This window comes from Typopeltis vanoorti, chromosome 13 (assembly GCF_054136105.1).
Source record: "Typopeltis vanoorti isolate ZY-2024b chromosome 13, IOZ_Tvanoo_1.0, whole genome shotgun sequence".
NCBI classification, from domain to species: domain Eukaryota; kingdom Metazoa; phylum Arthropoda; class Arachnida; order Uropygi; family Thelyphonidae; genus Typopeltis; species Typopeltis vanoorti.
Window position 1 is genome coordinate 39,449,369 of NC_143561.1, and position 16,788 is coordinate 39,466,156.

The following is a 16,788-nucleotide window of genomic DNA, read 5'->3' on the forward strand; positions in this document are numbered from 1 at the left end:
ATGACTAATAAAAAATTCCATTGTTGATTAATTATAATAAAAATTTTTTTTTTCGTATGGCTTAAGGGATATTTTTTGGTTAAATATGTCTGTAAAATAACCAAATTTCAGTATTTCTTTCATCAGATAAACCGATTTTCATGATAATTGCATGATAATACCATTTTAATGTTTTAAAAACTGCTATACTGTACTAGCTTTCGTACTGACTTCTTAAAACAATACTTTTTTTTTTAAGTTTCATAAACATGCTATTAGTCTTACTCATTAAAGTCCCCCCCCCCTTCATTTTTACAAGATTTACTGAGGAGTAAAATACTAAACTACACACATTACTAAATGTCTTTTTTTCTTCCTATTGTTTTTTTTTTTTCCTTTCATATAGTTCAAACCGGAACGAACGCTTCCATTACACTCAACCGGTTCAAACTAGACGCTTGATATAATTAACCCCTACTTAGTAAGGCGTCGGGACAATCTTTACAGTTCATTTCACTTCTTGATTTTTTTTAAAAAAAGTCATAATAAAATATATAAAAAAATTAACTATAACATTCATTTGACATCCTGAACAAAATAAGTTTGAAAATGAACAAATTTAGGGAATGATAGTAGAATCAGACCACATCATTTACGCTAGATTATTGTACTGTTAAAATAATAATAATAAAACAACGACATTAGAACGCTGTTAAATTGGTTGTCCAATCATCAATTTGATATTAACAAACACAGATTACACACGTGATAATCTGCAAATTACATATTCGAGCACTAGAGGATATTTAGTGATATGCCTTAGTACAATCAAAAATGTATTGTTACAGGGCAATAACAAGAATTTTTCTTTAGCTATCTCAGGAGAAATTCATTTCCTCCTCGCCAAGCTTCCTGTTATTGGAGGTAATATGAATTTTAAAAAAAAATTTTCACTTGATTTATCTACGTGTGTACGCTTACAGATCAGAAAATATTCGATGGTTCTGCACCTGACTCATAAGTAGAATGCATATTTTTCGTCCAAAGTGATATTGTTTGTCTGAAATGATTTATATTTTTTTAATTCGCACATTTTGTGCTTGGATAGCCTTCAGGTAACTTGGATGCGTTGCACTAGCCGTATAGATTCAACTCTCCATCATCGACAGGAGGAGCTTTTTTCTGTGCATGTTTAATGTGGTTCCTGAATTAATTGATCTTTGCAAGACAAGTAGGCTTTTCCCTCAGAATAAACTCGGATTTTAAACCCTACAATTCACAAAAATCAATTACAGAGCTCACGCTACTTTTATAATGATGCTACTTAGGATTAGAAACACAAGATGGCAGAACTTTGCTGTATTATCGTCATTTTCTCGACAAAGACTGGAAACGGGCCGCTTACCGATTTCCAAAAGTTAGGGCTGAAAGAGTTCGACCCCTTCCCTTTGGGAAGTAAAAAGGCTTAGCGGATTTGTATTTCACTTTTACATATATATGTATATATACATTGAAATGACCAGCTTTTATAGATGTACTTTATCTATGGTTGGTGTTAACACCATAAATAGCGTTCCTTGCTCATTCCACTATATAAAGCAAGCATAGTTACCAGAATCATGCTTTCTGACAGTATCCATTGATTATTTTAATCGTTCGATCGATCAAATGGCAGTGCAATACGACAGTGGCATGCAAATGAACATATCGGGTAGTACGATGATTGGGACCTTCCCTATCATAGCAAGAGATGAGTCCCACTTCTGTCAATTAATGGCAAGCTCCAGATACAAGAATATCAGCATTGGGTTCAATCATATCAAGTGGCAATACTCTGAACTGATGATAGTATGGGAAGTGTTTTTTTTTTGTGTGTGTGTGTGTGTGTGTGTGTGTGTGTGTGTGTGTGTGTGTGTGTGTGTGTGTGTGTGTGTGTGTGTGTGTGTGTGTGTGTGTGTGTGTGTGTGTGTGCGTGCGTACATTAGACTGTTTAATATGTAGCGACTTCTGAATGTCACATCAGTCATTACTGTCAATAGGATAATGATTGTGTCATAAGGCTTTCTTGGCAGAGTTGTTGAAAAAAACCAGGGCTTGGGCAAGAAGACTTGAACTTACAGTAAGGGATGAAGGTGTTTTTGTTAATTAAAATAAATTACTGTATCTAATTAGTAGTTTATTATGCACTGTGCAGTCGTAAAGAAATAGCACATACATTGCCTATACTTTTGTATGAGCAGTGTATGTGCTATTTGTAATCGTCATTTTTTCCCTATTCTTGTTTATAGTTGTATGTGAACGATTCGTTCCCATTTCCCTGGAAAGAAAGAAAAATGCTATTATCGAAATTTTGTTTATTATTTTGACCAAAGATATAATACTAAAAACCAACATGAAGTTCCTTGACCGTTCTACATATGTCGACTCAATGTTTTTGATTATCTGTAGAACTGTCAGTCTCATAAGTCGGTTACGACCGAGTTTACATAAAAATAATAATTATTATCTGTCCAATAAAACACCACGGCTTTTCATCTTTATAATTTAAACGCTAGCCATGGAAAATATTGTTACATCTATCGTGAATCGCTTAGAACCATTTATTCGAGATGTAACCATGGCAACAAAATTACCATAGTTACATCTCGAACAAAATCGTCTGTTTCGTGAGTTCTGAGAATAGACAGTTTCTGTTAACAAACATTGCAAAACGAATTGTTTTTGTTTTTTAAATTGAATTTAATTTTGTTTTTATATATGTGTCGCTCGACTGATTTTCATATTTTGTTAAATAAATTAAAATTTCCTGCCACTGTCGAAAAGTGGCCGGGAGTTTAAAAAATATTTAAAATGTAAAAAAAAAAAAAAAAATAATAAAAAAATAAAAAATAAGTTCTTTAATGCATTCTAAAAATGCAGACTCCATTACATCACGGGACAAGCTAGAATGACCGTTAATGGTATGTAGAGATGTTCATTCATCCGATTTATCCTCCCGTTTCTCACAAAAAGTACAAAAATGAAATCAGGTTTCCTGGAATTTTCACAGGATGTACGACTATCGAACTTCTCTTTCTCTCCGCTAGGTGGCGAGTTTTTATTGATGTCCTCCATTGTATGTTATATTATTACGGCTGGTTGGTTGAGTAGCCCGGTGAGATTACCATGGCACTTCAATGTCTGCTATAATTCGTTGTGCCTCGTGTTACAAAGTTCCTTCGACCTGCTTCACAAGGATAAACGAAGATTTAATTGCCTTCAATTTTCCTGCAGTGTATGTGCGCAGAATAATCCAACACCAATTGTTACAGTTCACGCCTTTCAAAGTACTTTATAGCATTAACGAAATTATCCCAGTGAATTTTTTTAAATTTCTTTCTTAACCGAACTTATTAGATCCATTAAGTTAAAGTTAAAACTTTCCCATTTCCTCAAAAAAAAAAAAAAAAAAAAAAAAAAAAAAGATAATTAGGGAGTGCGTCGGCTCTTCTTTCTATCTTCTCATTATCGGCATTGAAATAAAACTAAAAGAGAGAAACTCAACAGAACGGAATTATATCAACTTCTTCCTTCTGCTAAATACATCATATTTTAAAGTTTATTAGGTTGGAAAGAATTTTTAGCTTCGGGAGAGAATTCGGGTTAGGCATAGTTACGTTATTAAATCAACACACTGTAGTTCATAGGAACCATTTTTAAATATTATATGGATATTAAAATTAAATAAAATATATATTTTATTGTTATATTAATTCTTTTATTCTCTGAAGGTTCTAGTTGCACATTGTTGTAATATGGAAAGATATTGATAAAAAAATTGTTTATAACCTTTATTTGTTTAATGCCTTTATCTGTTAATTGTTAATTTTAATTGTCTAATTGTTACAGTAACTATAAAGTCATGAGTTACTATAACAATTAGATATATTACTACAATCGAAGGCGATGATAATATTTAGGGACTTATTTTGATAATAAATGTTTAGATCCATCTATTGTCATAAAGAAAATATGGTTACCGAATGAATTTTTTTTTTTTTTTGTTGTTGTTTTGAATATTTTTTGTTTGAAATAGTTGACAACGATACACAAACAGTCACTTGGCGTTGGTGTTGAACTTGATTTACCCCAAACAAGTCAGATCAATTCAAAAAATTAAACAAAAATAAAAAACAAAAAACTCCACTGGTATTCCCGCGTATTATCTTCTTTTTTCCCCATCATTTTTTCTTTTTTTTTTTTCCTTACTAGACTTCGGGGTTCTGCTCCACTTACACCACTCTCAGGGGTTAATCGCCTACGATTGCGGAAGAATACGATGGCGATAACAGAGTTTGACAATTGCGAACAAGATATCAAGTGATGACCCCAGTTCTTCGTTCCACTTGTTTGGATCTCCTCAGATGAAAATGAACTAGCAACGACTGCGCTTAATGCACTTACGTGTTGAAATATTGAGACAATTTTTGAAAGAAAAAAAAAAAAAACGATAACCTTGAAATGTCACATTTGTCAAATAGTTATTAGTGATGAGTGATTACTTCTCGACATGAAAGAAATAAAATCTGCAATTGGTAGATTGACGTAAAGTAAAATTTACTTGAGTTGCTATTACTGTTAACTTAATAGTTAACAATAACAACATAAATGAAATGCGTAAGTTTCTGTGGTTTTGCAGTTCTGTAGATAGTCTCCAGTATATACTACATGTTTTAAGATAATTAATGAGTTTACTAAAATATAACCCTACGACTTTCGTCCTACACCAAATTTGGTTTGCTTTGATCGAAATTCTAACTGCCGCGGACCTAGAATACGATACACGATGATACAGAACGTGACAGCAGTAACTAGCATTGTTGCAACACGTGTACAGAATTAATTTAACGTTGTTGTTTTTTTCCTGATTATTTATTTATATGTATTATTTATTTATATTTATATGTATGAATTGTGAAGTTATGACAACATCGAATGTGTGTAATTAATTCTTTCTAGTATCTTTTATGTACAACTTTTGCTAATACCCCTGAAACTTGTAGGGTTATATTTTATTCAACTCGTTAATTATCTTAAAACGTGTGGTCTCAATACCGGAAACTATCTATCTGTAGTTAACAGTTAAAAGTAACAACAGTAACTTATACTTTTTACTGTTAAAAACTAATAAGTGACGACGGAAGTCTAAGACGGACTTCTACTGTTAACTACTAGTTAGTAGTTAACAGTAGAAGTCCGTCTTAGAAAAGTTCCAGAAGAAAACAACTAAAAAAATATCCAGAATCCAGCACTAAATACAGTAGAATTATTTCATATTACCATTTATATATATATACACTCTTACAAACAAACAAACAACAACAACAAAAAAAAAAAAAAAAAAACGAGAACTCTTTGCACTAGGACATTCCTTAGCTCCAAAAGTATGCGTTTTGTGTAGTTGAACAATATTTTTCTATCTGGTTGGTCGTTTGATATGATGCCGAGGTAACTAAAGCCACCACCATGTTTATTATGTTTATCAACTGTGTGTGTTCTCCGGCTGGTTTGTCACTTTTGCAGTAGTGAACTCACATATGTTCTTGTTGAAAGAAGAATCTGGATGAAGCATCAGTATTAGGTAGACTATTTCCTCGGTGGCCATTGTTGAGACATATATTAAGGTTGTTGGAGGCCTACTAATAGACAGATACAAACTGAACAAATTATTCAGCCTGAAATTTAAGAAAAAAAAGGGGGGGGTTGAGTTCAAACTTAACAGAGCATGCAAAAAGAGACGGGCAGGTTTGAACAGGAAGCAAATTTTCCTGGAAAAGATACAAAGTTCAAAAACAGTCTGGAAAGCAATCGTCTGTGTCATAAAAAAAGTTAAATGTATATGATAGATGAAATAACTTACGTGTGCACGATGGCGTTCGTGATTCCTTCATTTACGAAGATGATTTATCAACTCGTCTATCATCACTAATTACATTTGCTTCTGCAGGATAGAGTAAGTCCCCATCAACTACGTTGAAGTTTGTCTGAACTGTTTGCTGACACTAAATTATTTCCTGGATAAGATCAACCAAACACTCTAAGAGAAAAGTGAGAGAGAGAGGAAAAAAAAAAAAAGAAAGAAAGAAAAAAGATGGGAAGTCATCTTTCTTTAACAATATCTTTGCTTAATACCGGTCTTAAAATTAGGTCTAATCAACTCACAGTTGAGTTTATTTCCATATTACTAGACGCGCTACCTGTGCTCCGTGTGGACCCAGGAAGTATTGGCAAGTACTCGGTTATCCTATCGGTTAGAAAAGAACGAGGATATTATGGGCCACGTGTGGGGGTATACACGGGAAATAGTGTTTTTGTTTTTGTTTCAATAGATTTCTCTTCCTGCTTAGTTGGACGAAATTGGGGCACATTGAAAGCCAGGAGAAATAAAGAGATTGAAAGAAACCTCTATCGTTTTACTCCCCGAGGTCACATCCTGTCCCAGTCACAACAGCGGAAGAAACTCGGATTGGAATCTGACACAGTCCGTCATAGTCCAATGAGTATCGATCTACCTGGCAAGGACAAGGATTCAATTCATTCCCGGATTCCATTTTCTTTTGCTTTTGCCATCTGATCAAGTAAATTGTGGACTAGTAACATACTGATCTATATAGTCAATGATCACAGGACTACGAGCCACTAGTAACCATGCTTTTTAGGGAAATTCGTGTACTTATTGTGTTCTACTTTCTAAGAAAAGCCTTCTATATTTCTAATTCTATAGAATTTTTCCATAAAAGCTATACTAATCGGATATTACATAAGAATACTACTGTATAGAATTTTATGTTTAGGGTAAAACCTTACCTAGGTCAGAGGAAAAGCCGTTACAAACATTCCTAATAGTATTTGGTCTAATCGGAATATCACAATCACGTGACACTATTTAAAATGCATAATTTCGAAATTTCTTTCCAAGCGACATAGTTTTATTCGGACGCCTGAACATGCAATAATAAACAAGTAAATGTTGCCTGGAGACGTTGAATTTCTGCGTCATTTAAAGTGCTATAAAAAGTTGCATTACCACAATTCCGAATATCATAAATTTTGCGATATAATTTGTTTGCCCGCTGACAGAACAGATACTTAAACATTTAAAAAATGACAACACGGAGAGATAAATTCATATCAGTGCTATTATGGAGTTATCTCGTTTATCTCGTGTTTATATAGCTTGAAGGTAATATCATGAACTGCGTATTAATATTAATATTTAAGAAAGTTTTATTTAATTAATCGAAGAAGACTAATTCAGAAAATATCAAAATTGACTAATACTGAATTAAATAGTTTTTTTGATTCTTTTGCGTTTAACATGTCAGAATCGCCGCAAGAGGCCGCTGATTTCGCTCAAGAATTGTTTGCGAGGGAGAAAAAAATGTATAGCACACTAGTTTGTTATGTTCATCACGATTACCAATATCCTGTATTATATATTACACTATTTCACTTAATTATGTTACCTTCGTGTAACGGTCACACCCATAGAATCTATATTTTTCTTTTTTTATCGTTTTATTTTACATCATTTAGCTTATCATTATAACTGTTAACTACTAACATAAAAGTTACTAGCGAGTCTAAAAATTGGCTCACTGCCAACTTCGTCTGCAACTGTTTTCACGTGATATAATACGTTGTTTGCGAATGTGTGAGCTCTTCTTGTATATGAATATTCATATCACTTTGGAATTTGTTGAACATTTGATAAGTAGCAGTAAACAAGACAAGATTAGATATATATATAAGTTGAAATACCTTCAGAAGATTAACAGTAAAATAAGATAATATATATAGATAAACGCCATATTTTGCTTGCATATGACGCTCGCCGAAGGTTTGGGCAGCATACTTGTGCAACTAACCGGAAAAGAGAATACGAATTTTTGAGATTAAGAAATTATCTTCTGAAAGGCATGGGCTAGATTACACATTCAGCTGCGCAGTGGAGATGCGCAGTGAATCAACAAAAAATCTTAAAAGAGAATCAAAAGTTTTTCAGTTATTTTCACTGTTACCTTTTTAGTTTGATACAAAATATAATTACACATTTTCAAATACATTTTGTTTCGTTAATTTTATAAAAAATCAGTTAATTTTATTAGTTTATCTAAATTAATTTGCAAGTACTTTGGACGTACGATATCTTGAGCATGCGTATTAATGTTTTTTCATACATAAAACCTATCCCCCCCACACACACATTTGTTCCATCTTATAAAATTTGATCATCTAACTCCCACATGCTGAATTTCAGTCACTTGTTGGGACTTTAAAAAAAAATACTTTTTTCGGGGGGGGGAGAAGGGGAAATACGTTGCACATGACTAGTTAGATTGTGTTGATTGCGTTACAGATTTCAATCCGGTTGTAAGCTTCAAAAAAAGGGGAGGAAATCATCGCTAGCAGAAGATGGACGATGGTGGGAGGCAATTGACGAACTGAAGGTATACGAAGTTGCGCCTGTATAGGCAAGGCTTAATAGCACGCATGACTTCTTAATAGAGACAAACGTGATCGTTTTTTTTTTTTTTTTTAAGTATCTCAGCTAACCGAGCCACGTTTTAGCCGACCTACATTTTGATTTCTGCCATATATTGAGATGTTATTGTTTGCACAAGATTGATACTTCTCAGAAATAAAAATGATAGTTAAATAACCTATTTTAGATAAAAACGTTTGACTATTGGTTGTTGGTTCGGCTTTAGTAATTCATGTTTTAAACATAAAGGAGTTCTTTTACCTCGCATAAACAAACAACTGAGACCTTTGTCGTTTTGTTAATTGCCAAAGGCTTATTTTGTTATTAATTTCCCAATGTTTAAATAGTGAAACCATTGTGATTCGCTTTGGGGCTGTGCCTGGGTAGTTATTATCCAAACACGGTCATCGAGAATAGATTTTAAATGATGACTTTTAAAATATTTTTCCAATGTTTAACATATGGGGAAGTAAAAGCTGGTTTGAGATCAGATATTCTAATTTTTTTTCGTTGCATGATGTTATACTATGAAAGTAAAACGTTGGGTATGTAAGTATTATCAAAAATACGTACATCAGGTTATCGTAATCTTCAGTAGATCTGTCTTGTTTTTCGTTTGAATCAAATATAAAAAAAAAATCTTTATTGTTCTTTCTATAAGCGATAGCTGAATATTTAGCTATCACTTACTTTTTTTCTAAAGATGAAATAGGTAAACACACGAAGAATAACCAGTTTGATGATGCGACCTGTAGTGGCATCTACGGAGGAAGTACACCCTTTTTTATTTTAGTCCGATTAGGTTGATTTCGCAGCGGAAAATTTGGTGGAAACAGTCGAGTGATGCATTCTATAGAGATATATCCCCCCGTTCATCTTATTCCTTTTGGACTGATTTTCAGGGATATAAACAACCTAAGAAATAACTATTTGTGAATTAACGGCCTCCTATGGAAGTAGCAGTTTTTTTTTTTTTTTCTTTTTCCGGAAACTTGGGTTTTTCCTCCCGCATAACAAGCAAATCGGCCGGAGAAAGAATGCAGGCAGGTCAACTGTCAAAAAGACGTTTGTAATCATCCGTAGTTGAGTCATGTGACATCGTGGGGGTGTCATGTATGAATGATGATGATGATGATGATAAAATAATAATCACTATTTCTTCGGCTGATGCGAATAAGATTTAGCAAATAACCCACACTGTGGTTATGTATTTTTCAGACTTAATTATGTTTATATTCTTAAAGAATATGAGATGGTGCTGTCTACTCCCAAAATCACACGAAAAAATACAATCAGATATGAAGGAAAATTGAATAACACTGTTCAACATCCTTGCATTATTATCCTACAATGTAGAAAATGGCGTAAGCCTAAAACTAGTAATCCATAAGTTTCATTTTTTTATTTAAAAAAAAAAGAGAAAAACAATCGTGATGATAGTTCATTATTTCTATTGCTTATTATAGTCCCATTTAATATCTGTATACTATTCTAGTGTAGTTAAATATTAGGGTGGGGGGGAAAAGAAAACCAAAAAATTGTATTAGGTAAATTTGTCTTACTACATCATTAGGTTTATATTCGTAATAAAAACGAAATATGCTATAGAACATTTTTCGAGCTAATCTTCCTTGTGTAACAAATGTTGCAAAGTCAAAACTGGATTGTCCAGTTATCCATTGTTGCGATAGGTTAAATAATGATAATTATTTATGTATTCCAAACAATGGCACCGTTCATAAAGTGTTATTAACAGTTTCTGGTGGTTATGTTAAACGTAAGAGAGACCTTCTTGGGATTTCGGTATTAAAATATAACCCTGACAAAGAGGGCGAACTTGCATTATTCTTTTGGGCCAGAAGGACTAGAATATGTGCCTCCCAGCTAGGATTTAGGCCAAGGGACAAACGTTAATGATATGTTCTTTGAAATTACCTTTAGCAAAACCCTGTGCTAGCAGCAACGTAATAAAAGAGTAACGGAACTCAATCGCAATTGACTAATTATATTTATCTCAGTCAAGAACAAATGCATCACTAGCCAAGGAAGGGGGGGGGAGGCTCTTCCCTTGAATCTTTATGCATCAGTTCGCTTCTTAAATGCTAATACTGGAATGTTTGATCATTATTCGAAATGTCAGTTTTAAAAAATCAATAAACGTGTAAATAAAAATAAATCCTTTAAGGCTTTGGTTACTTTTCACCATTGCTGATGTTGAGTGTACTCTCACGGCGTGCTAGATAAGAGGCAATGTTCCTAACGCTAATTAATATTCATTTGTGTCTTCGTTTTTATGTGTTTTATGGTCGGTTTTGCTGAATTGAAGGATTTAGGATTCGAACTTCTTCCCAGAGCGAGAAACCTTATTGCTCGTGCTACAGATGAAGTAACTCCGAAATTGATCGGAGAAAAAAAAAAAAAAAAAAAAAAAAACGCGTTTTTTTTTTCCTCCAAAGTTATCAGAAAAAAAAAGTGTTGGAATATTCGCATTTTGAAGAGCCATTCAGGAAAGACTGTAAGTAATTTAAATTACCATTAGAATTTCTAGAAAGAATTCCCATAGTCTTTAGAATATGAATATAGAATAAAATATGTATGAGCTATGGGGAAAAAAAAAGTGTGTGTTTGAGGGACACCAGCATATAATTAAATTATTCAGAAAACCCTAATCACTGCCGCCATCACGACTCTACTCTAAGAATTCCACACCTTTAACAGGAAAGAAATACCCCAAACTGTATTGGAAATTTAGTACTGCCATCTATAGACATCCAAAGACAAAACTTGACGACAAAGATGGATGTGTGTCAACCTGGAAAAATTCCAAGATATCTTATCTCAAAAACATCACCCACAATTCCATAGGCAAACCAAAACATCATGTGATATCACAGAGAGAGACATTTATTACCCAGAAATTTCCAAACACATAACGTCACGATTCTTATCTCTAAATACACCCACAATCCATATGCGAACCCAACACACCACGTGATGTCCCTGCCAGACGGGGGGGGGCAGCGAAATTCCAAACATTCCAAAATTTATCTTATCACTATCCATCACCCATAATGCCATACGCAAACCATTTACTTATCTACAACTCATAACAATACACATCCAAGACACTGACGTTGCTTCACCCCATTCACCCTACCCCTATTTTGTTCATAGTATCCCACCAATCACGACACGAATGCTTATCCACTAATATATCTCCCTTTTCCATTCAAAACAATAATGTCACTTATTTACAACTAACAAATGACAAACATTCACGACACGATTCCTTATCTTATCTTGATCTTGTTCAAACTACCCCACCATCACGACACCAATCCTTATCTCTACTATCACCCATAATTCCATACGCGAACAAAACACAAGAACTGAAGCCATTGACGCATATGCCCCCCCAGGGAAATTCCAAACACATGACGTCACACACACAATGACGTTATCATCTCAACAACCAATCACATCACGATTCCTTATCCTGATCTTGTTCAAAGCGCCTATCATACTACTCACATCCTATCACAACGCTTCTTTCAATCTCCGTCAGTTCTCTTTTCGCAACCATTTCACCTGGACACAGTTGCGCTGGCTTGGGAGCATCCTATCCGCCAATTTATACCGGCTACAAACACGTTACTCGTTACATGGCACGATGCACTTTGCCCATGGGGCGGGTGTCCGTTGACTTCTTTCCAAGCAGTGTATATAATCTACTTGTAGACGCTGTGATATGATGATATCACAGACACGTAAATCACCTGATTTTTGTATGAGTACAAACAATAACTGTACCAAACGACATATCTTACTTTCATTTGATTTGGTATACATTGTTACTTTTAAATCGGACTATATACCATTGTTGTGTCAACCTAACTGTATTTTGGAACAGTTTTCTGAATAGTATTAGAACTGACCTCCTTTTAGACTGTATTATTATTATTATTATTATTATAAAGGCAAAACTGCTGTCTGGTGTCTCCATTTAAAGATTTATTTAAATCAAAATACCGCAAATGCCCTCCAAATAAGATAAAATATTGTTAAGCAGGATGTCCTTTGGGATTTTCTCAGTCACGGGAACTTAAACTTTCTAATGGATGGAGTACGACAAGAAAATGACAAATCTTGTAAACGACTTGTCATTTTTCTAGTTAAGAGTCACTTCACGTCTGATTATTGAAGCAACGTGAAATGTCCTGCATTCGTGTTCTGAAAACAAAACTGAAAACAAGCACCTTTTCATGAGTTCGATAGATTACAGGTTATTGTAAATAACCTTTCTCTCCAGTAACGAAATAGCTGGAGAGAGAGTTTTATTGATTCAGTTATGTACTTCTGGTGATATTTTGACATTTATCATTGCTATTGAATAAAGATTGAATCACGCCATAGGACTTTTTGGATCTAAATTGCAGCAGGTTTGGTTGATTAGTGCTTATTATTACAGATGTTAACTGAGTGTGTTCTCCGGCAGGTTTGACTGTTTTGAGAGGCGAAGAATCGGTGTTTTCAGGAGGAAAATCTTTACCACTACCATATGAGATCGTATCTGATTCACCTTCAGTTGAAAAGTCGTTATAAAAGTTTCTCGATTCTAAAATGGATTTGAACCTTCCCCCCCCCCCCCCACTAACGTGTATTAATACTACCGTTAAGCCAATTGATTATCAATTACCTTTTCCTTCATGGTGCATGGAACCTGTTTTTCAAAGTTTTTTTTTTTTTTTAAAATAAAAATTTGATAGGTGGAAAATTGACACAAAGACTGTGGGTTCGAATCACCTGCAAAGTATGGATGTTTATAAAAGCGAACTATTCGCAAGATGATATAAAAGGATACTTCTAAGCTTATTATGTCATTTAGTTAAGGCAGTTCTCTTAATCCCTGTAATGTTTTGAGTAAATAGTATTTATAATACGTATTTGTATTTCATGTGAGATACTTATTCTATTGATAAATTAGATGTTGTAATTATATATATAATATTCATCAAAGCTTGATTTGCTTCCTCAGTCTTAAGAAAAGGCTGGTTATATTCCACCAATTCGAGCCCTATCCAAGGGCCTATGAGTTGTGGAAATACTTTCTGAAAATGAAAGCTGTGCCGAACAAAGCGGCCTTTTGCAGCTGCCCAATTTTTAATCCATCTAACTCGAGTGCTTCTAGATGTTTTTTCAATGTTTTAGGGATGGCGCCTAAAGCACCTATTATTATGGGAACAACTTTCGTTTTCTTTTGCCAGATTTGTTCAACTTCGATTTGCAAATCGCGATACTTTGTAATTTTTTCATTTTCTTTTTCGTCAATCCGACTATCTTCTGGTACTGATATTTCGATAAACGTAACACCCTTGTTTTCACTTTTTTTTCAATCACTGTTATATCGGGTGTATTACATTCCAAGCTTTTGTCAGTCTGGATTTTGAAATCCCAGAGTATTTTAGCTTTTTCATTCTCAACCCATGCTTCTTACATAAATGTATATATATATATATATATATATATATATATATATATATAATATATTTATATATATATATATATATATATATATATATATATTATATATATAATATTATATATATATATATATATATATTATTGTTCATAATTTTACTGAGTGACTCTATACCGAGAAAGAAAAGTTTAATGTTAAGATACGACTAGTTTCGTTGAAAATTCAACTTCTTCAGGTATCACAGGCAAAGAATTAAATAAAAAATAACGTACTTGTGTGTTTTATACTAGATCTGTTAATGTATTTTATCATGTCTCTGTTATTTTTTATTTAATTCTTTGCCTGTGATACCTGAAGAAGTTGAATTTTCAACGAAACTAGTCGTATCTTAACATTAAACTTTTCCTTCTCGGTATAGAGTCATTGAAATTCTTTTTTTACACACACACACACGTGTGTGTGTGTTATATATTAATCCTTTAATATATAATATATTAAAACCCTATAATAGATATGTTAATCCTAGCGTCTGGCTGCATTTTAGTTTGGGAATAAAAAAAAAAGTTAGAAAATAATTTTTTTTTTAATTACTTTTCAAAAAGCGGTTATAAAATTGTTTGAATATGTTGATCTTAATAATAAAAAGAAAAACTAATCGAATTCTCTTAAAATAAGTTCACTCAGTAATATCCAGTTAACAACAGTTGCTTCATCGAGTTGCTATTACTCCGTGGGTTGTGATGTGTGTGTTTAACACGGCCACTAGGACTAAAAGAAAGCTTGTAAGTCATCTAAAACTTGGTCACATCCTTCTTTTTGAAGTGTGGTGACATCTAGAGCAGGGAGTTTCGAGAGCAAAGCACATATACACCTGTTGGTTTCTTCACTGGATTCCCCTATCTGTTTTTTCCAGTTTTTTTTTAAAGTAAAAATAAAACTATCAGCGTCTTCCTACATCCCTTATTTAATAATTCGTGCACGTCCCACACACTTCCACGTGTTTCCATGATGCAATGCCAACCCCAATGATGCTTCTGGACGCCATTCTTCCAAAGGTATCCGACCGAGCTTCGTCACTGCCCTGTACCAAGGACGATTGGGAAGGTCACTTGTCAAAGTTTACTGAGAAGACCGTTTTATCCTCGACAAAATAGCCTGTCGTAAGGACTGACGTGTCTTGACCTACATTTTTGTCTTGTAATCAACAGATAAAAATTCGTCCAGGTTAATGTAATTAATCACACATGTCTGTAAAATAGTCATTCACTGATTTAATAATGTTTAGTTTTTCTTGATCGGGATAGAAAAACATGCAACTCAGAAAACATGCAACTAACCCCTGATTAAAAGAGAGAGAGAGAGAGAGAGAGAGAGAGAGAGAGAGAGAGAGAGAGAGAGAGAGAGAGATGCATTGTTATCATAACATTATAAGCGCTAGAGAGTTTTTCAAAGTAATGAAATAAACCTTTATTTTTTTTAGCAATTTTCATTTGCAATAAAAATCATTATGTCCATCCATAGCACTAGGACGTCCGGAGAAGAACATTTCGAATTCTAATTACCGACTAGAGGAACTTATTCTAAATCTTTCTTCGACCGATTCCCGAGTTAGCCGATCTCTGACACAGACAAGTAGGATTTTTCTCCTGAAAACTTGGATTTTAACTCTGCATCTCAAAAAAGTCACCGTTGAACTCACACTATTACGTGCATTAATAAGAATGTTAAGATTTAGAGCCACAAGATGGCGGCTGTTGTTTGCTGTACTGTTTTCTCTGGATGCCAATTTAAATCATTGGTAGGGGCCAGCTATTATGACTGAGTTTCCAAAAAGGTGTCTAATAATAATAATGACAGTCTATAGCCAGTAATGCTTTAAAATACTCCTACCAATGATATAACTGATAATTCTTATTGATATGAAGAATAAAAAGGATCAGATGCTATCAGAGGTTTGAAGCCATCCAAATTAGGACATACAGAAGGAGAGATTGGGAGACCTCACTGATCGTGGAAAGGAGCGTCACTTTTAGGAATGCTATCAATAGTAGTATCTGTGGATAGACTTGGGGACATAAGTATCGTCATGTCCTATTATCATCTTCAGTACCCGTCAACAGGGTGTAGCATAGAGGCAACCTGCCTCACGGCGCCGCTTAATTAAGGGCGCTCGTTCAGCCATTTTGCGGGTAGGTGCCGTATTAGGGCAACAAGATATTTTACATCCGATGTAGATGCAATAGATTTATATGAAGAATTAAAAATTCTCTCAAAATTAATACAAGAGAAAAGTGTAGCTCAGTGGATGTGGCGTTTGCCAACCACGGCGCTTGGCCGCACGAAGGAAGACTTGGTTTCGAGTCTAGTCGGCGACTAGAGGAAATTTTTCTAAGCCTTTTTTCGACCGGTTCCCGAGTTAGTCGATCTCTGGCACGGGCAAGCAGGTTTTTCCTCCCGGAAACTCGGTTTTTTCGTCCTGTAAACTCAAGAAAATCGACCGTAGAACCCACATTATTTCAGACATTAAATATATTGTGTTAGGGTTAGGGACCACGAGATGGCGGCACATTTGAGCAGTCTCTCTTCACTGAGTACCGCTTAATTAGTGATAGCCTTGGGCCATCTATCTCTGATTGGTACCAGTGGAGATTGAACTGCCCACTCAGTCTCCAAAAGTTAGATAGGGCTAAATGGCCTCGCCTACTCCCCATATACGGGAATAAAAAGGCGTTAGCTGATTTTTTTTTTAGAATGACCCAAGAAAGATTGGTTGGTCTAGCAACTATATCGATAGAGACGTACATAG

The 16,788-nt window shown here is 34.3% G+C and overlaps 1 protein-coding gene and 1 long non-coding RNA gene across 6 annotated transcripts in view; one reads left to right on the plus strand and one right to left on the minus strand.

Moving 5' to 3' along the window:
- LOC150100067 (uncharacterized) overlaps positions 1-16,788 on the plus strand; it is a 268,090-nt gene that overhangs the window by 231,104 nt on the left and 20,198 nt on the right. The window lies entirely within an intron of this gene.
- Positions 1-16,788, minus strand: part of f (espin protein forked) — a 192,310-nt gene that overhangs the window by 170,981 nt on the left and 4,541 nt on the right. The window contains exon 1 of one of the 5 annotated variants that reach the window (XM_090403063.1): positions 6,826-6,958. The exons of 1 other annotated variant lie outside the window; for it this stretch is intronic. Coding sequence is in view for 2 of the 4 variants with exons in the window: in XM_090403058.1 (XP_090259184.1) it covers positions 5,879-5,909 (31 nt within the window). In the remaining 2 variants the exon portion in view is untranslated. Of the gene's footprint in view, positions 1-5,878; positions 6,031-6,825; positions 6,959-16,788 lie in introns of those variants that run through there. 3 more of the 5 variants (XM_090403058.1, XM_090403067.1, XM_090403065.1) reach the window with 3 other exon arrangements.